Source organism: Sander lucioperca, chromosome 5, assembly GCF_008315115.2.
Source record: "Sander lucioperca isolate FBNREF2018 chromosome 5, SLUC_FBN_1.2, whole genome shotgun sequence".
NCBI lineage: Eukaryota > Metazoa > Chordata > Actinopteri > Perciformes > Percidae > Sander > Sander lucioperca.
This window is the reverse complement of record NC_050177.1, coordinates 44118210-44146206: the sequence shown is the minus strand read 5'-3', so window position 1 is coordinate 44146206 and position 27997 is coordinate 44118210. Positions and strand designations below refer to the sequence as shown.

Sequence of the window (27997 nt, the reverse complement as noted above, 5' to 3'; positions counted from 1 at the left end):
ACTTTTTGGTGGTTAAACAGTACATGCAGTGACTCTGCCATAGCTTTGGGTTTTGTGAATTGACGCCCCTGTCCCATCTGAGCGGAACTGTGACAGCGTCTCTGATAGGACAGAAGTTTTCAGCCTCAGCCAATCACCGCGCCCCACTGCGTACCGGGTGTAACCTCTTGACCAATCACAGCCAGGAGCGCTGACGGGGAGAGAGAAGAGCTCCGCTACTTTTGACTGTCTCCTCTCACTTTGAAACAGTGTCAACAAACAACAACAACAACAATATTTTCGTCCTAACAGCATCGTCTTCGCAACCAAATTTCGAAGAAGCCCAAATACTGGCGAATAAAACGGAGGAGACTGAGAAACTAAGTCGTATCAACATCAAAAATTAATTCTCTTCCTTTTTTTTGTCGTCACATTTGACTCCTCAGAGGGTTGTGGCTGCCCCGGGATACACTGGTGCTCGGCTGTAGCCCGGGTGCGGCTAACTAAGGCTAACCAAGGCTAACCTTTCAGGAAGCTTCCTCACAGGAGAAAAGGCGATTTCAACGACGACCTCCTGCTGTAAACTCTGTGTTGGAGCAGCAGCCTCCCCGTTAGGAGGAGGTATCGTTAGTCACTGGGGTGTTGGAGGTATGACTGCGTTGGCGGGGTCAATACCCAGGATGATGCGACCCACGCTGGCTCAGAACTACCCCCGCAGTGGCTTCCCACTGGAAGGTAAAGCATCACATTGCCAAAGGAAGGTTGCCCTGGATGTTGACGGAAGATATGTGGGTTTCAGTGCTAGTTAGTCAAAAGTCACTATTACTTTTAATGTAGCCATAGACCTTACATCCAGTCTTCTCCCTTACCTCGGTTATGGTATTTCACTGTTTATTTCTAACAATTTTTGGTGTAATTTGAGCAACTTTCAGCAAACTTGTTTGCAGGCTATATAATATAGCCTATGAAATAGAGGCATTAACATTATGTTTAGTCTTTACACATTACATAATGTTAATGTTTTAATGGGATAGCCTACTTTTACACAGTATGTTTGCAAACATATTTATTGTCAGCTGTTTTTGGAGCAGTAAAAATAAAACGACTACTTCATATTGTTATTGGTGTATTCAGTTACATTTGGGGTCAGTTAAAACTTTACTTCTCCTGGTGTTGTGTAACCTATAACAGCATGCACTAGATCCCTTTGGTGACACGTTCGTTTCATATTTTGATTACATAGTGTCTACCCCGTTGGGTCAAGGCCGTGTGAACCAACTCGGAGGAGTTTTCATTAATGGCAGACCTTTGCCCAACCACATCCGACATAAAATCGTGGAGATGGCCCACCACGGCATCAGGCCGTGTGTCATCTCCCGACAGCTCCGGGTCTCCCACGGCTGCGTGTCCAAAATCCTGTGCCGGTACCAAGAGACAGGCTCCATCAGACCCGGGGCCATCGGTGGCAGCAAACCCAAGGTATGGACCAGAGAAAGCAGATCAGAGGCTCCTGTACGATATGTGTAGCCTCTTTGTAGAATATGTATAGGCTAAACCATTTTGATATAAATTCACACTGAATGCTTTGGCTTATTCTTAACAAAAACATTGACTTGTTTTTTAGGTTATAGCATGTAAAGGCATTGTATGCATTGTGCCCCAAGGGCCACAACAAAGTGAATAAACACTGCGACTTTTCTGACCTTTGAAGCAGGGAACAACGCCGGACGTAGAGAAGAGAATAGAAGAATACAAGCGGGAAAACCCGGGTATGTTTAGCTGGGAGATTCGGGATAAATTACTGAAGGATGGGATATGTGACCGCAACAACGTTCCTTCAGGTAAAAAAGATAGTCATAGTCATAGATTAATTGAAATACTATTATTATTATTATTATTATTATTAGGCTGTTATAATATATTTGATTTGATTAGTCTACGTGTAGCCTAGTTTACATTCTATCTTTTTTATTTCTTTATATTTTATAAATTTGAACTTCGACCACAACAGGTTATCATAGCCATACTCGAAAATATTTCATACATTTATACAATAAATACATAAGTAAAGTAAAACAAATATGTCCCCCCCCCCATCGTTTCTTTCAGTGTTTTAATTTTAAGAGACTTTTGCCAACTTAATATAGCCTAGGCCTTGTTTTTTATTTCAGATCAATGGCCTTTTTTTGTCATATTTTAATAGTAGTGCCAATTATTTTAAATTAAATAGCTTACTTTGTGAGTATCTTTTCTTTTCTTGTATTTCTATTTTTGTAATTTCTACTTTTTTAACGAACTTTTGCAGTGAGCTCCATCAGTCGCACCATGCGGAGTAAGTTCGGGGGGAAAGGCGATGAAGAGGAGGATGAAGAGGAAATCGAGAGGAAAGAGTTGGAGGAGAACGACCGGAGGGCCAAACACAGCATTGAAGGCATCTTGGGAGACAGATGTGAGTGAACTGCTCGAGTCATTGTGGCTGATGTAGAAGAAAAAAAAGTTGGCTACTAACTTTAGCTGGGGTTATCTATTTCATATCAGTGACCCCCACACACACACATTAGAGCGCAGTGGAATCATGTTTGATCAGATACGGTCTCAGTGAGCCCATATGGAAGGAATGTGATTATAATTGTTATTAAATATAATTGCTAAACTGTCTATTTAAAATGTACTTTGGGAATATTAGTATAGCGACAGTGAAAACGTAACAGGCTATTTATCCACCTATATTATCTAATTGGGATAATTTCCAGTGACTTAAATTATAGAGGAATTCCTTCCCATTTTGCAGGGTGACTTCAAGAAATCTGTGAAACGCTATCAGCCCCTCCAACCTGTTGATTGCTTTGGAGCAGGGTGTAAAGGAGAATGGTTTTCCTTAGTCGTGTAACTAGCCTCTCTGTGGAGTTTTAGCATGCTGTAAAGTTGTTGGCTGGGGGTGGAGAGTGTGGGTCGTCCTTTGTTGGGAATTCTTTATCGACCATATCTCTCCAGCTAATGCTTTTCCCATGAGGCCATATACCGTAAATCAAACAGCAGGTGATGGCTTTGTGCGGGAAAGGAGAATGTGGAGTGCGGGTGTGTATGTTCAGCAGTGGTTTAAAACCAGTGTGGATGAATAACATTAAGTCTGCATATTTGGATGCACCTATTTTAAAACTAATTTCATTCTTGTGGATCCGAGAAGCCGTCAACAACATTAGAAATGATTCCACTATATTTGAGTGTAATGCCTTAATACATTGTAGTAGTTGGCTATTGTTTTATGCAACAAATCAATTTGTATTAGTGTTTCAAACAGCGTTCAGTGGGACCTACTGCAAAAGCTATTCAGCCTTATAAAAATCATATATTTTATTTAACACGTGAAATTCATTCAAATGCAATTTAAGTTGTTTTATTTATTTTTTTTCTTATGGATTTAAACAAGGCCGAATAGACTGAAACCAAATTCAAACCCAAAGTGATTTTTCGAAACAAGTGACATCAGTTTATTCCCCTCCTGCTAACAAAGATTCTTAAATATTTGACAGTGTCTAAGCCAAATCTTGTTTAAAACTACATAAAGTGGTAGGCTATAGGATGTGTTGCAAGCCAAGGAATAAAACACATTTCTTCGTTTCCCTCATTTCACTGTCACAGACAGAAACAGTAGCCCGATTGTAAATTTGAAAGCGGTTTGGGCTCATTATACAGCTACATTAGGCCTAGTTAGCCTAGCCATTTTTAATGTCATTACTTTTTTGCCTACGTCATTATAGTGGAAATTCGACAGGCTTTACTTTCCAAATTATTACAACCTCCATGATCAGTCGTCTCGCCAGTGAGTTGTTTGTAGAAACCAAACTGTGCTTGTCATCACTTACTGGATGCAACCAATTTAAACATTTTTCTTTTCACTTAGGAAAAGTGAATTATACTTTTCAGTGGGCTCAATGTGTGACAGCTAAATTGAAATGGGGCAAGGCATTTCCGGGGGAAAACACTGGAGGTGATTGGACAATTCACTCTCAGTCCAACTTCAGAGCTTGCGATATTGCAGCCTATAAAGTTATAAGAAAGACACATATTTCATATTTTAGCACTTAATAAGATAGGTACTTAGCTAATAATCTATCATCATCTATATAAGCTAGCACCAGAGACTAAACGACCCCCAACACGAGTTGTTCAAATAATTTCCATCTCTTCTCTTTCCACTTTTTAAAACAGTTTAAGCAGCGAAATGTCAACATGTAGCTAGCCCACCATTTCCCTGCAAGCACCTTCTTCGTCCCTGCATCAGTCAAATAGGGGAGGAGAGATAAAGGACTCATAGTCTGAGGAGACAAAATGTCCCCCAGATGAGTTGATCAAACATTTGTTCAACGGTTTCCAACTCCTCACAAAGACACGCCTCGCGCGCACAACGGGACGCTCAAGGATGAACTTGGGAGACAAAGACGCGAGAGTCTATTTGGGGCTCACGCTTGGGCTGCGCGCGGACAAAAGGCCAGCTTGGAAACAGCTTTGGCCGTCGCTAAAGAAGAAGGCAACCTGTTTATAATTCAGTCAGAGAAAAAGCTTCTCCACAGAAAAGCCCGACAAAACACACTATGAGGCCGCAATGAAGGATGAATTATTCAGGGAGCGCTCCGGCACGGTTTAGAGGGCCCGTTCACCGAGAGAAAATGGCCGTTTTCACCTACAAAATGTTTCCTTTTGGGGTCGGCTAAAGAAGCCCAATGCCATTCACAATGACAATTGAGGCCTCTGAAATCCACTCACGTATTGCCCAAGGATGCGTGCTCGCCTCCAAAACCTGCGCACACGTGTGCGCGCACAATTATGTATGATGTATGATGTAGCCTACTCTTTTCGAAGTAAAATGTAGAATGCAATTTGTTTTGATAAATGCGCACAATAGGAAGACACACCCCCCTCTAAACTAACTATCAAATTCTCTTCGGGGTCTTTCTAAAAAAGAAAGTTATACACAGGCCTACATTTTTCTGAGTTTTTGTTTTTTTCTGACGTCAGTAAACAGACAGTTTTTTGCTTTCCTTTTGCATCTGTGATGTCAGAGCTTTAAAAAAAGAAAAGACAACATTGTCTGATTCAGCAGCTTTTGAAAAAAGCCTGATTCCTGTGTTTATGATAATATTCAGTCTGTAATCGGCCGACCTTCTCCGCCTTGAAGGATGATGCTAATAGTCCTGAGCCGTCTCCAGCCTGTAACTTATGATCTATTATTGATTCTTTGATGAATCTCGGCCTTGCCCCCTCGAACATTAATAATGTCTTTTAAATGATGTCGATATTGTGCTATGTCACATTTAATGACGGAGGGAGTGTATTAAAGAGTTATTTTGGTGAATGGGGACCAATGTTCTCCCCGGAGAGCCCCGGTTTGGCCCGGAGCGCAGCTTCACAATGGGGGCCACGGCCACCCGTCCTGCACTGCGCACAACTCCGAAAACTCTCCCTCCCAGCCCCCCCGCCCCCGCTCCGCCTCCTCCTCCTTCTCCACCACTTGCTCCCCAAATCTCTTCAAGCAGATTAAATCGACTCTTTTATTTCATCTCACTTTCATCTGGAGAGCAACACCGCCCCTCTCCCTCTGTGTCCTACTCTCTCTCTGTTTCTCTCAGCCTGCGGCGCACAGCTCGTTTCATATCTGGCTCCATCCTCCAGAGCGCACAAAGGGAAGTCAGTCCCGTTCCATAACGTTTCTAATTAAGTTCTTTATTAACCGTTTGCGGTTTGATTCTAAATATATTAAGTTACAATTTCAAAATGTCATGCCTAAAAATACAGTATATTGCAGTAAATCTGATAAGTAGCTGATTCTGATTTAAATTTGTTGTTTCATTTGCTATTTTGGCCACCACCTTTATCTATGTACTTGTGAATTTGTCTGCTTTGGAACAACACATATTTGTTGTAACTTTTTAATACAAGATAACTTGAGTTAATATATATTAACAGCAAATGAAATAACGCCAAATTTCAAAATAACACCAGTGCATTTTATAAGCATATGCACACCAAAACTTATTTTTCAAATACCCGTTGGCTAGTTTTCTGACTTTCTTGAATGGTGGCTTCAGAGCATAATAATAATATAATATATGGCCAAAAGTGACAGTTACTTTAAAAAGGCACTACAGCCTGTTGCTCAATTAATGAAATATTGAATGGTAATAATTAAAATGTAATCTAAAGGCGTATCTTTTGACATTGCAATATAAATTCAACCACATTTTCTTCCAAATTCCCATTCAATAAGTAAAGTTAAACAAAATTCCTACTCAAAATCCCCTCCTCCCCCCCATGTTCTATTAAATATTTATATATCTGGCAGTAACATTGGCCCTCCAGGCCTTTTTCTGGGCTGTACCAAACTCCCAGCGTCATAGTAATTAACCCTGGAGACAAAGTTAATGATTAAAAAGACGCTGTGTCCCCGCCTCCTCCCTTCTCCTGCTTCACATTTTCACAGTGTATCTTTTAGAGTCCAGACTTTGTTAGGTGAAATTAGCCAGATAATACAGAGGAGCCTTGTTGAGGGCTGATACATTTCCATTTAGGCCGGCCGTGTGCAGGCGCGCACACACACACACACACACACACACACACACACACACACACACACACACACACACACACACACACATTCCACTCTGCAATGCAAACAGTCAAAGGGATAACTTTATTTGGTGAAAGGGGATCCTGGAAAGGGCTAATTGAATAAGCCAAGGATCTTTGAAAAACCCCTACCATGGTGAGCGCAGTCATCATGTCATAATTAGGTTTATTGAGGCGCATTCCTTCAATCTGCCTCCATTCCCCCGGGCTCATTGTATCCAGGGCCCAGGCCAATGGCTGGAGGACAAAAGGGAACCGTGAGCACACAATACATGAAAGAGCCATAAAGATTTAGCTTGCTTTGTCACAGAAACGGAGTAGGACTTTGTTTGTGTAAATAATGCGAGTGAATGAAGAACTTGGGTTTCTCTGCCATTTGGGGTGAAGGATGGCGTGCTGCAAATGTAATATGTGGGCACAAACTGGATCAGTGCCAGGGCATAGAGAGGAGGAGAGGAAAGAGAGGACTAAGGGAGGAGGAGTGATAGGAAGAAGCAAAGGAGCAGAAGTGGAGGCAGAGAATGGGTTGAGAGCACAGACGGAGCAGTGTGTTAAGTGTGTGATGATGGATTTTGCAGAGGCATTTGACCAAAGACAGACAGTTCTATTAACTTTTGTTTACCAGCTGTTTTCAGTTGTTATCTTAACAACTTGAAGTACTCAGACTGTAACGTGTTCACTGATAACACTTTTCCATGATGAGAATATTTGCAAGTAACTTTTTATATATCTTTCCAGTTGCTCATTATTATATTTTTTATGCATACTAAATGAATGATCAATGAGCTCAATTGTTTTGCCTTTTTGTTTTACTTATGGTGGCTTTTAAAGCAGTGTTCTGATATACGCAACAGTAGTCATCAAAGATACCAATTATAAGAACACACAGATTTAACCATTTAGAATATTAAACATGATATTTCATTTCAGTGTAAGTTGTAAAGCTCAACTTAGTCAATTAATCGATAAGTCAATCAACAGAAAAATAATAGCTAACTATTTTGGTAAAAGATTGATCGTTTAGGTCTTTTAGTTTTAGCAATTGCCCCAAATTCTCTGGTTTTAGCTTCTACAATGTGAGAATTTGGTACTTTTATCTGCAATATATTTGGGTTTTAGAACGGTGACCAGACAAAACAAGACAGAGGATGACACTTCGGACTTTATGAAATTTGAATTTGCATACATTTTTTCCTTTGCTACCATTTTATAGACCAAACGATTAATCGAAATCGAGAAAATAACCATCAGATTAATTGATAACGAAAATGATCTGTATTTATAGTCCTAATAAGTTGCCAGTTACTGTTTCTGTCTCATCAAATTGGACAAAGACGGAACCAATAAGCTCTCAATTGGATCTTATTATAGCTATTGGCTATTACTGGCCTGAGCCAAGTGTCTGGTGAAGAGGGCTCTGTCTGTCTGTTGAAAGAATGAATGTGTCACTCAGTGAGTCCCTGGGCACGAGGGCAAAGGGGGGCATGAGGGCCAAGTGCCGAGCATCAAATCACTCTCCTCTACCCCGGGGCTCTCTCTGTCTCTCTGTCCCTCTCTCCTCATCCTGCACTCCTCCCTCTCTCATGAGTTTTTTTCTAATAAGCCCATGCATGATGACTATTCAAGCATGAAAACATAGTTATCTGCAAATGAATGGCTGCTCTATGGTTCATTAAAGCCTCTTTTTCCTTTCACACTCTTATTGTGACCCTCTGATATCAATTCAAAGGGCAATTAATGAATGCACACCAACTTTGAAGTCAGGGTGATTTCTGAGAGGGAGGGGGCATGTGCGTGTGTGTGTGTGTATGTGCCTGTGTGTGTAGGGGGGGAGGGGGCAGGGGGTATTTAGGGTATTCCCCCTTCAAGACCCGCTGTAGCGCCCCAGCCTTCACCCGTGATGGACTAGCCACATTGAGCTGAGAGTGAGCGAGCCCCAAAGACGGTTTGAAGGGAGTGAAAGAGTGAAAAGGCCCAGCGAAGGTCAAGTAGAATGGCTCGCCTTAGAATAAGGCCCCTCTTTATCTGCTACAAGTATGCACTATAGGCACAACAGCTGGGGGGAAAGGGGGAGAGAGGTTGTTTTTTAATGTGCATGAGTGTGTTTGTGTGTGTGTGTGTGTCTGAGAACGTGAGGAAGCATGTGAGTGCGAGGGTTTTCCTCTCATGCATCTGCCTGTGTTTTTGCGAACATGGTTGTTTTTAAATGGGTGTGTATGTGCATGTGTGTGTATCAGGGGTTAGGGTTAAGTGTCAAAGTTGTCAGAGGCCAGCCGGAGGCCAGTAAATGCAGCATCTATGGTGCTGATGTGGGACAGGCAGCTGTCAATCACCTGACTGATGAAGCCTGACTTTCATTCAGAGCTTTGTTAACTAATTAGCCCAGAAGCTTTTGTGTCGTGACGGAAAAGAGGCTTAAAATGTGTGTTTAAAATGCTGTAGTCATGCCATTTGGGAATAGCTTTTGTAATGTGCACACTCTCAAACTTGAAGGCACCAAGCAGACACAGAATTGTGGTTTTTGATTGGTTTAGATTTGTGTTTAACACTACTGGTGTTCGAGCTTTACAGTGTAAGTTACAAAATGCACTGTGTGATGAAAATAATCCATTTTGTTCAGGCTTTTTTGAATGAATGTAGCGCTCTGTAGAACTTGTTTACAGGTACAGTATTTCCGTGTTTAAATAGGGATTCTCCGCCAAACCAGGAGTTCCTTAGTAATATTTACCATCTGAAAGTTGAGGTAAAAAGTAGGAAACTCAGATCTACCCTCACCCATGTAACATGAATGCAGCATTATACAGTACATTGCTACTATTCTAAATGTCTTAGTAGATCCTGTTGTACTTGCATTTTTGCCTTAAAATTTCATAAAAGAAATTGCACTGGATCAGATTCCTTACATTGTTAAAGCATGACCATGATATTAAGGTGAAAGTACTTGACATAAACCACAGTTGTATGTGCTTATGGAATGCTTTTGTGTTGTTCATGATGGATACATTTTTTTGAAAATTCACATGAATTCATAAGAAAGATGAATAGCTGCTGTAGTCAGTAGACGCAGCCTGGCAGCAGAATTAAGAGAGATGAAACTGTCACACTTCCTCCTTGTCAACTAAAACAATTGAGAGTGACAGTTAACAGCTAACCTTGTTGGATTTCAACAAGTGCCCCACTGACTGGAGTTGTGAGTTAAAAGACAGGGAAGAACTGCAGGGTCACAGGGCCACGGAGGGTCAGTCTCCCCCAGCGCTACACAGGAAACAGGGTTAGAAATACATTTAGCTACAAATGACAGGTAACCATTTCCTGATACCCCCCTACATCCTCAACAACTCCCATAATCCTTTGTTGACAGCATCAGACTCCTAATGCCCTTTGTCATGTAATTTTTTGTTGCATAACAAGGCTGTGACTGACGACAGTTTGCTCACATCATTTGTTTTTTGTGTAATCACAATCCCATGCTTCAAAACAGACACGCACACGCACACGCACACGCACACGCACACGCACACACACACACACACACACACACACACACACACACACACACACACACACACACACACACAGCTCTTGTACACTCTCATTTACAGGGCAGCTGTGAAGGTTGAAACTCCTCCTTAGCAAGTCAAGTGAGTTCGCCCTCCAACCCCCCTCCCACACGCATACGCACAAAAAAAAAATCCACACACACTCGCACACACACTCCATCTTTTTCTTAACCCACCAGAAAGAGTCACAGATGGGTCCATAAGCTGTCAGTAAAGCCATTATCCGGCCCAGCATCTGCCTGTCTTGACTTCTATATACTGTTTAATGCAGTCGGCCAGTCACTTAGTCCCACAGCTCCTGAATAGGAGCAGCATGGTCGGCCCGCCCAAATAAGTGCTGCGTTTGTCTCCTCTGCCTTTTGTTTTGCGATTTTTTGAGAGGAGTCGGTGGAGAGAAGGGGGGCAATGTGTGAGAGGCTCAATTTACCCTAACTATTAACCAAACCCCCAGAAGAGTTACTGGGATGTCCGCTGAGGGGTGTAAATAGTCCACATATGGTCATTCAATTCCCCCAAGTCCCAAAATCCAAGTTCCCCTTTCACTCCCTCTCTATCTGTCCCTCACGCACATGCATACATGCTTAATGTGTACTGCATCATGTCGCGGTGGACATATTTAAGCCTTTGTGTCCCTATCTGAATGCCCCCCTCCCCTATAAAAACAGCAATGCCGAAATCTTTACAACAGTCTGTTTCTGCTAAATCCTCTATTCTCCTCCTTCCTCTGCTCCTTGTTTTTCTCTTCCCTGGGATGGCGTTGCACGGTGGGATCCATTTTGGGCGTTCTTGGCTTCGGAGAGGTTGTTTTGGCTTGGAGTCCCATGCACTGTGTGCCTCTCAGGGCTTTAGTTTGGTTAAATTAAACAGTTTTCTTTTCTCCTCTGCCCCCTTCCACCCACCCCGTTCCAACTGCTCCTCTCTTATTTTGCGGCTTAATGCTCCTCGGCTCCCGGGCAATCTTGTCGAGGCTCCTTTCCAGGCCTTTTCTTGCTCAGATAATTTTACCCTTTTAAGGCTCATATTTTCTCATATTTTGATGAACTGACAAGAGCCAGTACCATGTCTGCAACCCCCCGCTCCTTTAAGCTGAGGTGGAGCAAAAGTATACAGAGAGAAGTCAAGTGTTTACAAGGGCTATAAATACAGCATTTTAAGATATAGCATATGTATACAGGCAGGCAGCGATATGAGGGTTAGAGTGGATAATTTGATTGGCCAAGGCTATTTGACGGTGCCAAATCGTTGTGATCAGATCTTAGGGATAGCGAGGCGATGACGGCAAATGGGGCACTCTGAAACCACAGGTTTACAAGGTTGGAAAAGATCAAGAGAGGAGCAGGGGAAAGGTTTCAGTCTTTTCTACTCTTCCCTCTCCTCCTCTTTGTCTCGGTAAGAGAGGTAATATATATGCTGATGCTGATCATTTTGGAAAGTGCATGTGTCTGTGTGTGTCTGTCTGTCTGTGTGTGTGTGTGTGTGTGTGTGTGTGTGTGTGTGTGTGCGTGTGTGCTTGACCACACTGAAAGGCATGTGAGCAGGGCGAGCATGTTAATGGACGCCTCAAGGCTGACAAGCTCGATTAACGTAGCCTTAAAATGCATGTAGAATCAGGGGAAGCCCAGCGCTGTGGACATGTGTGTCCACATGTGGGTCATGTGCTTGGAGTGCTGCAGTCTTTGTGTGTGTGTGTTTATGAGCTCCTGAGCCAAACTGTGGGGAGTAGTGAGATTCAGGGGTGATTGGGTGGCTGCCCTCCGTGTTGGCACAAGGTTGCTTCTAAAACCCCCTTTACACCCTGTGTGTCACCCTATGATCTTCATTACCTGCCACTTTAATTTGCATTACATTATATTTAAATTTTTTAATTCTAGGCATGTGGATGATGCGTAAGCAGACATGCATAAGGCTTTACAGTGTCCTTAACACACACACACACACACACACACACGCACACGCACACACACACACACACACACACACACACACACACACACACACACACACGCACACACACACGCACACACACTCGTGCGCACACACACACGCACACACACACAAACACAATGCAGCAAGTTACTGTGAGTTTAGATTGCAATTGCCAAAAATGCTTCTATTAAAAATGTATAATTCTCTAATTAATTCAAAATTCAAGGATGTTGTAAAAATTATTATCCATCACCTAAACAAGTTGCTTTTACTACCTGAAAGCCACAGTGAAAGTTACTTTTAGTAGGGCGCATATCTAACACTCATTTTCAGGTTTTTTATGATTTTATATAAAAGCCTGTTGCCCTGCACTGCCCTTCTCACCCCCTCAGGTGCTCTTACAGTTCCCTCTGGAGGAAAGGGGGTGTTTTTTTTTGGGGGGGGGAGGGGTAGAATGCCCCCCGGCTGTGCACCCATCCACCCCACCTCCCCCAAGCCCTCTGCAGAGCCTCTTTATGCCCCCCCCCCCCCTCCCCACAGCTCCCCCGTGGGGCAGGTGACAGCCCTCCACTGTGAAGGGCCGAGGGAGCCATGACGGATTCCACAGATGGACCGTGGAAATCGCCGGCAAAGACCTGAGCTCTGTGGAGCAACAAAGAGCTTGAGAGTCACAGAGAGAAATATGGGTGGAAAAGAGAGAGATGGGGAGAAGGGAGACAAAGAGAGGGTGAGAAGGAGGGAGAACGAGAGAAAGAAGAGGAAGAAGAAGGTGGCGATTGTTTAAGGAGAGTGGCGTGCCCAAGTGCAAAAAGTTTGTGGGGTAATTTAGGAGTTTGCTATTGTTTGAAGTGAAAAATGTGCAAGTGTGACGTTTTCTCTTACTGCGTTTTATACAAGCTAGTAGCCATTTTTATCACTTAGTGTTCTACCTGTCAGCCATATGATGTTCAGCCCATGCATCTGGTCTCTCTGTATCATTTTGTTCCACTGACCCTGCTTCCCCACAAACATCGTTATCATTTTGTCCCGTTGTCTTATCTGGCTGTATCTTGTGATGTATAAACTAACGAAGCGAAGTGAAACAAATGAGCCCGCTTAAGTCCTCTGTAAAGGATCTGATTCAGGGTTGTATCACGACTAGACTCCTGAGACTTCAGAGGTGCCACTCTGTCGCTTCTTTTGAAAAGTTCTCAAAACCTCGGTAGCAGTCATAACCGATAGGTAATTCCAAAGTGATTAAGGATTTTCGTGGCCGCCTCAGCTTTCCCAGGGCCCAAATCCCTGTGAAATGCTGAGGAACGTGCATGCTGCTAAAGTCGGGGGGGGGCTACAAAAGCGAAAAAGCATTCCTAGCAGCCCTCCTCCATACAGGAACTGGAGGGGGAGGCTACAAAAGGCCTCATCTCTTGTTTTTCAGCCATCCTGTCCAAAACTCCAAAGCCTCGCACTCTACACCCACAAATTCCTTCCCCACCATCTAAAACACAAGTCCTGTAACCCCCACTAGTCATATGTTGGTGAAAATGTTTGTGTTTTTTGTTTGGTTGGGGCCTGAAAAGCTGGAAAGATTTTGTCACCACCCCGTGATAAAATTCCAAAACTGCTGATGAAAGTAAATCCTAATTCACAGTGGCCATTTTGAAGTGTCTTTTCTTGTCTCTGCAGCGGAGAGTGGTAGCGTATCATTTCTGTTAAAATGCTGAACTCACACACAGGTGGATACAGAGCTAGCAATCAGCAATCTGAGTGCAAAATTGCAAGATATTCAGCAGAGGCTTAAGGCAATGTCTCCATTTCTCTCACTCCCCCTTTGAAAATATTTTACTTATTGCCTCCCTCTTGCTTGAATGTTTCTTTACCAATTTGCTCCTAATGCATGTTAAGTTGACTCCCACTGCTATTGGTGTTGCAAGGAGAAAATCGCCGAAGGGGGAGAGAGGATCAGTTTCACATGAGGGGCCCTGAGATATTTGGATTCTCTTCTATTTTATTGTTGCTTCTGAGGGGGAACTAATACAGTGTTGCACACAACTTCCCCTGTGCTGAGAGGGAATTAATTAAGTGTAACACAAAAAGTGGGACTTTGGCCTTGGTGAACTTAGAAGGGAGCCAATGGAGTGTTTGAAGTAGTGAGTTAAAAACCAAGCTGCCAGCTTATAGAACTTAGTTCACAATAGTATTAATACTGATCTGAGACACAGATGAAAAGTAGAAACACAAAAGCCGTCAGGACACATGATATCACTGCAGCTCAGTCAGGCCGAAGATCACACTAGGTGACAAGTCAAAAGAACAACTTATGTATTTCTCAAATTTCAGATATTGATTCAATCAATTAGTGGATTGATATAAAAAATTATAAAACATCAATTTTAAGAAGGGTGTACGTCATTTATCAAGCAAAAAGGCCAAATGTTCTATGGTGGCAGCTTCTCAAATGTGACACCAGGGAGGAGCTCTGACAAAACAGTTGATCAAAAATGAATCGGTAATGAAAGTAGTTGATAATTGAAGCCCTAGATCCAGTATCAGTTTAATTTGTGCGTGCGTGCGTGTGTGTGTGTGTGTGTGTGTGTGTGTGTGTGTGTGTGTGTGTGTGCGTGTGTGTGTGTGTGTGTGTGTGTGTGTGTGTGTGTGAGTTGGGAGTCAAAAAATGTTATTAGCTTGACACTAGACTGTAGATATAGGGATAATTACTTGGGTAATTAGTAATAATTAGATTTATTTTGTTTATACGGTAAATTGGTACTGCACACATTTTTCTTGCTAAACATTTAATGTCCCATTTAGACTCTGGACATGACGACTTACATCCTAAGACTTGAGACTGACTCACTGTGATTTCTTATTATCATCTGCACAGCTGCTGCAGAAATTGCCCTGTCCGAACTGTGAATACTTGTGACGAGACAAAGAGAAAAGAAATTTGAAGAGAGAAAATTGATTCATATCTACTCCTACTTAGCTTGGTTTTAGATAACCTACCCTCCACTCCTACTGTCCACACACACACACACACACACACACACACACACACACACACACACACACACACACACACACTCGAAGAATGGCCCCTGGATCCAAATTAGCCTTTTGTGTGACTTTTAGTCTACCAGTCTCCCTGTGGTGCTCTGGGAACCTTGTCCAGTGGGATTATTCCTGAGGCTCAGAATTTTTCTTCTGAAAGGAGGTCTGTTTGGCTACAATACCACGAGGAGGACCAATACCTTATGGTGTTTGCGTGTGTGTTTGTGTGTGTATGTGTGTGTGTGTGTGTGTGTGTGTGTGTGTATGTGTGTGTGTGTGTGTGTATGTGTGTGTGTGTGTGTGTGTGTTAGAGTGTGTACAGAAAAGAAATAACCGACCTTCTATAAGTGAAAAATATAAGTAAACAAGTGAAAACAGAAAGCAAATCAGTTGACATTTCGCCATTCTGTTGAATATTACAGCCACCCTATTATCACAAAAATATTCACCCACAGCACTGTGACATATTGGTCTATAACACCAGCATGTGTGCTGTTCAACAGGGTGTCAAAGGGTGTTCACTTTTGGATTTATAGACTGACTCTGCTGAAGCTGTTAAGCTTCAGTGTGTGTGTGTGTGTGTGTGTGTAAGTGGGGTTATCAGGAAGAAACTTTAATAATTTCAGGAGCAGGCAACTTTTGCTTGATTAAACACCTGATTTTGGGAGAAAATCTCATCCTGACTGTTTTCTTCCCTAATGTGTTTGAACAGCGAGTCACTCAGATGAGGGCTCAGATGTTGAGTCTGAGCCTGATCTGCCGCTAAAGAGGAAGCAGCGGCGCAGTCGGACCACCTTCACGGCAGAGCAACTGGAGGAGCTGGAGAGGGCCTTCGAGAGAACCCACTACCCTGACATCTACACCAGGGAGGAGCTCGCCCAGAGGGCCAAACTCACCGAGGCCAGAGTTCAGGTACCTACAAAATGTTTTTTAGGAACCGAAGAGAGAGAAAAACTGATTTTAGCTTGTGAATCACAGGAATTTATATGATGGATTTTCAAAAGGGTTTCATATGCTCAGGGGTTGTACATTTTACCTCAGTTTCACAGATAACCATGAAATCCTTCAACAGGAGTTAAAACATGAAAATGTTTTAAAACATGGCACAAACAATCTGCTCACACATTCACTTCTGTCTGACCTAACACACTACTGTGCATTAATAGTAATGACCTGCCCTTACTATGAAAATCCCTCACATACGCACCCACACTTTTAAACAAAAACCTTGTGGCTTTATACACTCTTTGACCATTTAAAGGCAACCTGCTGATCTCTGTTTGCTACACACACACACACACACACACACACACACACACACACACACACACACACACACACACACACACACATAGTGCGTGGCACTATCTCTGTGGGGACCCATCATTGACATAATGCATTCCCTAGCCCCTTACCCTAACCTTAACCATCACAACTAAATGCCTAACCTTAACCTTTACCCTAACCATAACCATAACCTAATTCTAACCCTAATCCTAAAACCAAGTCTTAACCCTCAAACAGCCCTTTAAACTTGTGGGGTCCAGCATTTTGGCCCCACAAAGCTACCTGGACCCCACAAGTATACTGGACTCCCGGTTTTTGGACCCCACGAATATAGTTAAACAATAACACAATAACACACACACACACACACACACACACACACACACACACACACACACACACACACACACACACACACACACATTTCTCATCCTCACTCCCAGGGGCCCAATCTGGACTTTCTTATTTCTGATCTGGAGTCCAGTAAATTCTCCTTCACAGGCTCCACATGGGAATGTAAGCAGGCCCAGCATGAGCCCCGTCCATATGGGCACGGAATGTCACTCACACACTCCGAGCAACCAGCCATGATACACACATCTAACCCATACACACACACAACTTTTGTTTTTCTCACATTTTAATAATAATAATAATAATAATAATAATAATAATAATAATAATAATAATAATATTCACAATGTCTCACCTTCCTTTTAAGCTTCACCCTCTGATAGAACTGAGAACAGTTATTGTTTTGTGTACCGTATATGTATGTGTGTGAATGTATATTTATCATTTAAACAAATGGAATGTCTTACACTAGTTGCTGTCAATAGCTGTAGCAGATTTTGTTGCGATTTTTTACTTGTCTGCTAACACAATAGCTGGATTGTGTAAGATTGCACACTGTAGTCTGAGGAACACACAACACACACACACACACACACACACACACACTAATCAATCGTTGTCATTGTCGTTCTAGGTTTGGTTCAGCAACAGGCGGGCGAGGTGGAGGAAGCAAGCAGGAGCTAGTCAATTGATGGCATTTAATCACCTGATCCCAGGGGGTTTCCCACCTTCAGCAATGTCCAGCATCTCCCCCTACCAGCTCTCTGACAGCCCCTACCCCCCCTCATCTATAGCACAAGGTAAGAGATGAGACAGACTCATATAATGGATGCAGTGGTTGAGAAATATACACTGTAGCAGTTCAAAGTGCCACGAGCATAGGGTTTGTTGTTGATGCAAATAATAAACTCTTAACATTTAGTTTTTTGGGAAAATAATTAGAAAGCTTTGCTCTTATAACATTGCATTACATTTAAGTTACAACACTTTCAACTTTCTGATGGCTTTTATGTTAAGGCTCTTCTCAGTCTCAGTTAACTGTAGTCAAACAGTATGTCTGTGTACAAGTCATGGAGAGAAGTTGTGAGTTACTGTACATGGTGTAGTAAACATTTGTGTGCACTTCTGCTTTTTGGAATAATTATGTTGAACTAAGTGTATTGAAGTATTGTTTATATTTATTGAAACTGTTAATTTTGCAAGTGTTGGTTGATTTAAAATACGCTTTAACACTGCATGAAAAAGACTTAATTTTGTATTAAAAGAATCAACGTCTTTTCTTTATACATTTTGAATACACTTGAACATACACAAATGTAAGTTTTTATTGAATCCAGCATTTTTTCTTCTACTTAGGTGAATTTCAACACCGTAACAACAACTCTGCTAGAGTGGGATGTTTTGGTTTTAATTGTCTTTTCACTTATCCCAGTACTAACCACTTAGCAGTTATGTTCTGCAACATTTTGCTGACAATCCTTCCACGTGTTTAAACTTACCATGTGATGCCTTCGATAGTGTCAGAGCCCCCCAGCACGGTGCATCGGCCCCAGCCTCTCCCTCCCTCCTCGGGCCACCAAGCCACCGGCGGCGGAGGGCAGGTAGAAGGAGGCTCAGCCTACTGCCTTGCCTCCGGACGCCACTCCTTCTCAGGCTACTCGGACAGCTTTGGAGGACCGGCCAATCCCATGAACCCCGCCATAGGAAATGGACTCTCTCCACAGGTGAGACTAAAGGCTGAAAATTGTGGTTTTGAGCTGCTTAAAGTCAGTCTTGAATTTAATAGATTAAGATAATTAAACTTAACTTTTCAGAGGAAATCTGAATCACAAAAGGGTTTATTGCCACAATAAGGTACACTTATGTGGAATTTGCCTTGGTGAATTGTGCATACATAAACAAACAAACAAACAAACATAAACAATCTAATCTTAATTTGTTAAGACAATGTGATTTGATTCCATAAAAAATAATAATATTCTTAAAATTATTAATTGTTAAACACAATATTTCAGTTGAAAACTGATATCGGATTAATTTGTTTTACACACAAATGTAATACTAAATACAAAAGATTTAAGTTTTTGTTTTTTGTAGTGTATTAATTTGACAGGAATAAGACTGTGTTTGACACTGTACATGCCTCTAGAGACTCAGATAGTTTTACTTGCATGGATAATACCCATAACATGTCAAGCCAGAGCTGGGCAGAATTAGATTTGAGCATGATTTCAAAGAGTTGAACCCGGTTGAGGTATGCATGATTTACCCTGTCAGACACACAGCTTCACACAATACCTCAAGAGCTTTGAAAAGTCAAACACTCTTCTCAAGTAATATTTCATGCAGGTGTGGAACACATAAATGCACAGGCTCCCAGCCTGCTTACCGATTTATTCACTCGTCTACTAAACACTATAAACTGTACGCTCTACAATCACACACTCCTCGGCAGTACTGGAGGAGGGCTTTCTCACTGTTGGAGGGGAAAGGTAAGATGACTTGAGAAGGACAGAGGACAATTGAGTGTGTGACAAATGAGAAGTGAAAAGACAATTACAGCCAATTATCCAGGCATGAAGTCCCAAGGTCTCTGCACCTAGACAGAGGGTACAACAGAGGAGACAGAGGAGTTAGACCTTAACAGGCAGAAAATGAGATTTCAGCCTGGCGCAGTCTGACTCCTCAGAGAACAGGCCGCAGCAGTGTGAAGACAGAGACACACTCGCACGAATACACACATGCGCACAGGTCCACATAATTACAGACACACACACACACACACACACACACACACACACACACACACACACACACACACACACACACACACACACACACACACACACACACACACACACACACACACATACACATACACATACACACAGTGTAGATAATTGATCTACTCCATGACATTTTGAGGATCAGTTAAGGATTTTGCAACATCTTTTACACAAATATTACATGACATAGTTGAGCAGCATGGCTAAGTGAACTTTTCAACCTTCTGTTTAGATTGGAAGATTGATTACTGCATTTGTTATTTCCAATACAGCAGCAATACACTAATCAATTAGCATTTTTTATTCAAAAATAAGTGCATACTACTTTTTATTTTTCAGCCATTTTGTTTTATGTGTTTGGGGCACTAAGTGTGTGCATTCCTCTCTCTGAAAATGCTATTTGCCGAGTCCGCTTTTACTTTTACACACTGAACAAGCATCATGTGTGCATACAAACATGCAGAGATACACTGCCGCATGCATAAAACATGAACAAACTGAATCTACTTTACAAACAATATTGTGCTTAAAGGCAGCTAGACACAGCATTCTCATGGTCATGTATATGTCCACAAACACTGCTACACACTCCATGCTATGCTATAGCCTCAAGGGAAGCTTCTTGTGATTGCATTCTTAAAATGTTTGCCTCAACATTCCTCCATGTAATAGCAAAGGTTATAATTTATTTGTATATATTTCATACAGCGGGAAAGGAATGTCCCGTCTCAGATGTTCCCCCCCTGCCCCATCCCGACATTCTTCGCTGCTAAGTCCTGGACGCACTGATTCAGGCCGCTGGCAACGGCAGAGTTCCAATATGAAACACCCTGGATGGGCCAGCCAGCAGGCATCTCATGAGAGGGAGAGGCTCGGGAGAGAGGGATAATGGGAAGGAGTTTGATAAAGAGATAGGCAATCAGACAAAAGCACAGAGAGGAAAGTCACCAAAAAATCCATCAGTTTAAAGAGCATGTATCCTTGCTCCCTGTGGCTTGTTTAAGCAGAAACATATCCTTACTCTCTTTCTGTTTTAGGCCAAACCCTCCAAAAGCAGGTTAATTTTCTAGGAAACTGTTACCGGGCATAAGAGGAAACGCAACTCCCCTCTCCAAATCAACATGGACTCCTCCATTCACCTCCCCTACTTGGGAAATGATTTAAGCAGGGCCATGTGTGTGTGTGGATGTAGAATAATATGTCACTTAGAGGGCCAAGAGGACCCAAAGAGCAGCGTACCTGCTTCTTATTAGGCAACTGAGCCTTGAGGGCTTTGCTTGGTTGAGAAGGAGGTGGGATATGATACATTTAGAGGTAGCAGATTCAGTTAGAGTTACTTTCATAAGGGATGAAGCCAGTCTTAATTTCTTATTAACGGTTTACTGAGCACTTTAATGATGGACAGGTAAAGTCAGCGAGCATTGAAGGGGGGTAGGTAGTATCAAGTCAGTTTTGAAACTAGTTGAAACACTTTGCCCCACGGCTCTTTTCCGTCCGTTGCTGGCCAAGGAATATTCCCCCAAATTTGATTATCTGGTTGCTAATAAAGAACAGGTCAAGAGCTAACAGATTTCTCAAACTGCAAATCTATTCAGAGGTCGAAATGAGCCGAGCTCATGCAGACCTTTCTTCTGTGTTATCTTTGCCGGCATATCTTTCCCTGAGATAAGTTGTTATCTTGTGCCATGGGTTTTTGGAACAGCGTCCAAAAGGAATTTTAGAATAAGTGGAGCCGTGGATGTGAGACAAATTGCTTAAGTCTTCCTTTCTGGTGCTACAGTATCTCTGCTGGGACGGGCCTGCTTGGAGCCTTTTGATGTCCGCGACAGGGGGATTTCCTATGTGTGTCTGAGTGTGTGTTTGTCTTGGTGTCTGTATTGCAGACACCAAGAGACATATTACACATGGTACATATTACACACACTCCTGTGCTTGAACACAAAAAAATTACAAATATTTTCTATATTATAAAGCCTTGTCAGAACACAACAGAAAACGTGTCTTCACGTCACATATGATGCTGCACACCTCTTGTCTGTTAAAAAATATGGCTAGGGTTAGCGTCAATCACTGTAATTTAAAGAAATTCAGCCTGTTTTTAATAATTTTATTTACAGTATGAAGTCTACATGAGCAAACAAATGGAAGGGGACACATCCATTGTCTTCTGCTCATTTTCAACACAAGTTAACTGTATTCACTACCGCAACAACACTACAAGTCCTCCTTACATTAGAGCCACTCACAGTGCTCTGACAGTTTAACAAACTAATTTAACTCTCTTCTTCATTCCTTATTTCTTTCCTTCCAAGCAGGTGATGGGTCTGCTGAACCCTGGCGGTGTGCCACATCAGCCCCAAGGTGACTACGCCATCTCCCCTCTGACGGGCGGCCTTGAGCCCCCTGCTGGCATGGCCGCCAGCTGCAGCCAACGCATGGATCACATCAAGGGCCTGGAGGGTCTCACCAGCGTTCCCTCCATGTCAGCTCTGCCCTCCCTGCCTAGCTCCCAGTCCTACTGCCCCCCCTCCTACAGCTCACCGGGCTACACCGTCGACCACGTGGCGTCCTACCAGTACGGCCAGTACGGACAAAGTAAGGTCAATACACTTCACCTTTTTATTCTTACCTTTTACTTCCACGCCCACACCTGCACGAACAAATACAAAAAATCATACCATATGTAATGATAATAGTCGTTGCTTACACATTTACTCTTTTTTTTAAAATAAAAATAAAAACTTGAGTTAAGAGTGACTTAAGAGTTTTCCAGAGCAGGTACTGAAAAAACCCGCAAACGCCAGCAGCAAAAGGAGTATAAGCAGCATAATAAGGACGAAAAAAAAAAAAATGCTATAGCAGACTAAGCTTCTCCATCCATATTCCACACTTTTAAGCCTCTAACAGCTAAGACATTTGACTGTTGGCCACCATCATCCAGTGATGCAAGAAGTATTAGTATTAGTTATATCTGGTGTAGTCTCGCTTTGCCAGACCCTCCTCCAAAGTGCGCTGGAGTCTGTCTGGCTACACCACATAGCATTCAGGGTTATTGGCATTTCTTTAAACCAATCACAATCGTCTTGGGCGGTGCCAAGCACCGGAGAAAAGCCACGGTGCCGCTTCAAAATAGGCTCGGAAGGAACTTGTTTTGGTGGAACGTGTACGTTTAAAAGTTGTTTTAGTCATGCAACAGAAAACTCAGACTGGACAGATACCTGTAGTAGCTTTCGGGATTTAACTTGCAGAGATCTGACAAAAGGTTAATGAGGTTAAGGTCCTCATATATCGACCGGAGTTTAAAATACCAACACAAAGGAAGCCCAAGGCAATGGATATCCGGCCTAAATGAGTGAATTCTGGCGTTTTGGTTTTGGCCTGGTTTTTCCCACGGCAACGGAGCAATCCCGGAAGTGGAACGCCAAGAATATATACTATATCTGGTGCAATAAGTGTATTGTGCATCTTCCTTATCAAATAAATAAATAAATAATGTTGTAGCTGGTTCGAGGTTCATGTATACTCTTGAGTATTTTAATCTAAAACTAAACTAAATATAGTGGAGTAAAGAGTACAATATTTACCTCCGAAATGTGGTGGAGTATAAGTATGAAGTAGTATTAAATAGAAATACTCTAATGAAGCCAAGTACCTCAAACTTGTACTTAAGTACAGTACTAAATATACTTGACTTTACTAGTTACATTCCATCATTGCCACTACCAATTGACTCCATTCACACAGCATGCACTTAGTTTATAATCTTTAGGTAGTGCTTGACATGCTTTAAAGAATGGGACACATTTTTTTGTCATTAGGTAGCCTGGTCCTGACATGAAAACTTGAATCATATTGAATAGGGAAGAGCTTATGAGCGTCATGTACTTCTGTCTGAGTGCATTTGCAGTCTGAACATTTTGGGTTTCTAACTGAGATCAGATAAATCACGTATGCAATTGTCCTCCTTGGGATTTTGTGCAGTTTGATAGTTCTTCATGTAAAATTGGTTTGAACAAACTCAGCCTGATCCTGGGATAGAAACCTAAATGTAAAGAGAGCAAGGAGAGAGAGAGAGAGAGAGAGAGAGAGAGAGAGAGAGAGAGAGAGAGAGAGAGAGGGAGAGAACACTGACATAGCTTGATTAATAGAGAGTATAAAGATGACGGTCATCATGCAGCTTCCGTGTTTCAGTCATGATTTCGAAATGATGTGAATGGTTTTACAAAGCAGTAGTTGTGCGGCTCTTGCAGTTGCTGACATGTTTGTTGTAACAGTTTTTTAATCTATGAACTGAAGACTTTTCCAATTGTCTAGTGACTGGTTTTATAGTGGCCTTTCACCTTTTTCAGTGAAAAAATTAAGATGAAAATCTGAACCAAGTCAGCCGACACAGTGTATGGTTATTGGGTGTTCTGGTAGCGAGACACATAATTTGTAACCGCAAATTCCTTGCTTTGATTCAGGTCGCTGTAGTACTACTTGTTAAAGACAGCTAACATTTTTCCAGGGCCAATCATGCAGTCTCAAGTGTTGAGGTTAATTGTGCAGATCTGATTGCATCTATGAAGTGATCAGCCCAGCACTGATACTGCGGTTCGGTACTCTGCCGAGTCAGCTCCCATCAGGGTAAAGTGTAGCTGCAGTAGAGCCTGATAGCCCTCCTCGGACTGTTTGCCCTCAGAGAATACCTACTTCTCCAGCAGTGAGAGGGTCTTTTCACTTCATATTACTGTTACGTTAAGGGTTAAAATCAACTTCAAACAAATCTCCATCGAACTTTGGAAGGCAACGTCGTTTTCCGTCACACCGTGATTACAGCGGCCGCCGTTTCCAATTTTGGTCTACAGGGGGTTGACCAATCAGGTTCATCCACTGACCTTGTGGCAACCTCAAGACAACCGGGCCCTTCAAAGAGCGTGGCAGGGGTCCAACAAATCTGACTGCATGTGTATCAAATGAATATCTGACTTAATATCCGAGAGCAGCAAATGTCCAATGAAATATCTCGGTCAGATATCTCGAAGTAAATAGAATAAAGAATTAGGGCGACACACATGAAAAACCTCTCTGGCACTGTGCGTGGACACATATACACACACACACACACACACACACACACACACACACACACACACACACACACACACACACACACACACACACACACAAGCTTAAAGGCAGCCACCAGGACAGCACACACACTGACATACACCTACACAGCGTTACAAGCCTGAGCAGTCCATCTTGATGTGATTAATCAGTGTGACTGGATAGCCAGTGTGCGGTTGGGTTTGGAGCTGCAGAGAAAAGGTCCTTTCTGGGGGTGGACGGATCCTAATAGCCTCTGGCAGGACGGCTATTAGAAACAGGTGCTCGGACTGAGGTCAGCTGGGGAAGCAGTGTTGGAGAGTGCTGCTCCAGGTTCCAGTGTAAGAGACAGGTCCACACTGCTGCACAGTTTTAACGACGATGTAGCTCTCACTGGACTGACTCTCGGAAACAACAACAGTGGAAATCCATGATATCCTTGTTTGTTTTTATTTAGTAATGGTTCTGTTGCTAAGCAGGCCATGCTGCGTTTCTTTGCACAACCCTTTGCAGCGGTCACCTGTCAATTCTTGTGCCCAGTTCGGTCTTTCTCTTTGGATTTTCTGTTGATGAATGTGTTTCTTCATCTGCTCAGCCATGGTGGCAATCGAAGCTCACACTAACTACTCAAGTCAGCGACATAAAATACACTTCCTGTGCATCAGAGCAAGGATCTGCAACCACAGAGACACAACTCTTTATTGTGTATTGTTCTGTTTGGGGCTTTTCTACATATTGAGTTTTTAATAAAGAACACACATTTTAAATAGCTTGCTAAAATAAGGTGAATTTGTGTAGTATTGCTATTATTTACACATACAGCAGTGGATTCTGGGACCCCAAACAATCAGGAAGTAAAGCCAATGACAACAAATCACAAGGAATTACATTCTACAATCAGGTACTACATGATGGGTATTTTATAAGTTGATTCCAGTACTTTTTAGACAAAACATTTTTAAATTGCACTACTTAAATTATAAAATAAATACATAACATACAAATTATTCAGAATTTCTTTACCCAAATGTTATTGCTGGCAGCGTGGAGGAGGCTTTAAAGAAGCTTTTAGATCATGTTAGGAAATATAATTTATAGAACACACAAGTGAACACTTAACTAAATATATATAAAGTATGACATGTCGACATAAATAAACTTTTTGGGGAAATCTTGTCAAAATCTTCTAGGGGTGTAGACTTGAGTATTATTTAGCATGTTACGTTGCAGACTTAGCTGCTTCTGAGTGTGAGAAATCTTGTATTTATTTGAGGCATCCTCACACTCCTGTTCCCTCCCTCCATTGACCTTACACCCCAAACTATTAGCACATGCTAAGCTAACAATAGCCACATGTTAGCGGAATGTCACGCTAAAACATGTGCCCAAAAATTTACTGCGGCCATATATCTCTTTTTATCATCTTTCCACCTTATTTTTTTTTTCCAAATCCCTTTTCACTAGTGATTTAACAACTGTTTCATCCTCTTTTTTACAGGTGCCCTTTCTTATCTGAGGCCTGAAATCACCTGATCAAGAGCTTCGAACTTCACAGAGGGACATTTGTGTGTACAGTGATGGAAATCTTGTAATATCCGGACCAAAATTAATTTTGCTACCATTTACCAGGACACATTCTCTACTGCAGGACATTTTATTATTAATTGTTGTTGGAGAAATTGACAAAAAGAAGAAGGGACCACAAGAAGGAATATCAGACCAAAACTGTTGATTGACTGTAAACATTGCATCAGATGAACGGCAGAGATGTCAGCGCTTAATGAGGTTGGTGCAGTGGACCATCTACAGTGCCATGACACGGCACTTTCCACAGGAAACTCTAGTGACCAAACACCATTCGTGGACTCTGCCTGTGGGGTCTTTGTGAGGACAGCAAACCCAAATCTCTTCATCATAATCTGCCAGCCTTTGAGGCAATGCTTGAACAAACATGTTTACATATCTTAGGGCCACATGAGTACATATAAAATTCCATGTATCCCCTAATTAATCCCCAAATTGTATCTGCAGAAAGGGGGAAAAGAAAAGGGCTTTGTTGATTTTTTTTGCATTTATTTGAGATCTCTGCATCCCACACATGGAGAGAAATTCCAGAGACAGAGAAAACAAACGTGAGGAAACAAATCTGGGGGTTTTATTGTATCAGAAACTCTAATGTACACCACAGCTGTACTGCAGTGAAAGTTCATTCAAACATTCCTCCTACCTCCTCCTACCTCCCCCCCCCTCTCCTTTTGCCTTTCTGTCTCATTGATGTTTCGGACGGTGAGGCAGGGATCCTGGCCTTTTGTAGTTTTAGAGAGGAACTCTGAGGAGGTCAGGGGGTGACTTTAGGGAAAGTGACAGATGAGAGAGCAGTAGAGGAGGGTGGCGGAGAAGTGGCTTTAAAGGAAGGGGGGGGGAAGACATAGGCAAGATCGATCACAGGGTTAAAAACCCTTTAAAGATCCTCTCCCAGCGAGAAAAAGCCACCAGGTCACAAGTCACGAGAGTTTAGACAGCCATTCTCCCATCTGACCAGAAGTGCAATATCATGTATCTTAGACTCGACCTCACAATGAAAACAATAACAAAACAAAAAAATCTTATGTGCCTCTTAAAGTCTTACGAAAGAGTTCAGATTCATTCTCTGGATCTAGTTTGGGACTTTGCAAAGGAACAACACATGTGCCTTTGAAGGCTTTTGGGTCCAAAACTAATTTGAAACATGGTTAATATTGCTGGAACAGCTCACTGAGGACCACATTTATAAGGACCTAACTCAGTGTAGTGTCATGAGGAATGCCAATGTAAACAGAAAATTACCAGGAATGACAAAGCCAAAACTGTACTTTATTTTTTTGTTGTGTTGCTTGGGACCTCTTCTTGTTTCTATTGTGCATACTCATGAACATGTTGATTAGGTTTCTAAAGCATTCCAGACATATTTATTGTCTCAAATGTTCTGTACGTCAACAGTGTCGTGGTAAAAATTCCCACAATGTACAAGTGAGTGGCAATACTTTATCCATCAAACTACGGTTCAGAATAACAGAATGCCTTCATAAGCACTCTTGTTTTGTAAATCTGTCTATGTTAGAATGAACCAGTCCTTTTAATTCCTTTGATATATTTTTTTGTATTATTTGACAAAGCGATATGACATAATGTCATGTGTACAAGCGCATTATCACTACTATTTATATTAAAATAAAAATTCTGAAAATAGATGTCTGTTTTATTCATGTTTTGTTCATCTGATGGTATTTAATTACTAAATGGACTCTTTGTGTTTATTTTTGCCACAGCATGAGACAAAGAAAGTGATTGACTCTAGAAAGGAATACCAGTGCACTGGGA

At 42.1% G+C, this 27997-nt stretch overlaps 1 protein-coding gene and 1 long non-coding RNA gene across 12 annotated transcripts; one reads left to right on the top strand and one right to left on the bottom strand.

Annotated features, from left to right (window-relative positions):
- The first annotated feature begins 209 nt into the window (after positions 1–209).
- On the top strand, positions 210–27863 carry pax3b (paired box 3b). 11 transcript variants are annotated; one of them, XM_031283763.2, is made up of 9 exons: positions 210–714; positions 1223–1458; positions 1694–1820; positions 2285–2428; positions 15835–16034; positions 17398–17563; positions 18282–18487; positions 21862–22144; positions 26136–27863. In XM_031283763.2, the coding sequence occupies exons 1-9, from the start codon at positions 630–632 to the stop codon at positions 26168–26170; spliced, it is 1482 nt and encodes a 493-aa protein (XP_031139623.1). In that variant the 5' UTR covers positions 210–629; the 3' UTR covers positions 26171–27863. The 11 variants fall into 11 exon arrangements, with proteins under 11 accessions (XP_031139623.1, XP_031139627.1, XP_035857361.1 ...); XM_031283767.2 differs by having other exon boundaries at positions 1691–1748; XM_036001468.1 differs by having other exon boundaries at positions 1691–1820; positions 18288–18487; positions 21865–22144.
- On the bottom strand, positions 1497–23253 carry LOC116039017. The gene is made up of 3 exons (XR_004102226.1): positions 23101–23253; positions 9703–9709; positions 1497–1507 (listed from the first exon to the last, which is right to left on the bottom strand). It is a non-coding gene; the product is annotated as an uncharacterized LOC116039017 (long non-coding RNA).
- Positions 27864–27997: the final 134 nt, after the last annotated feature.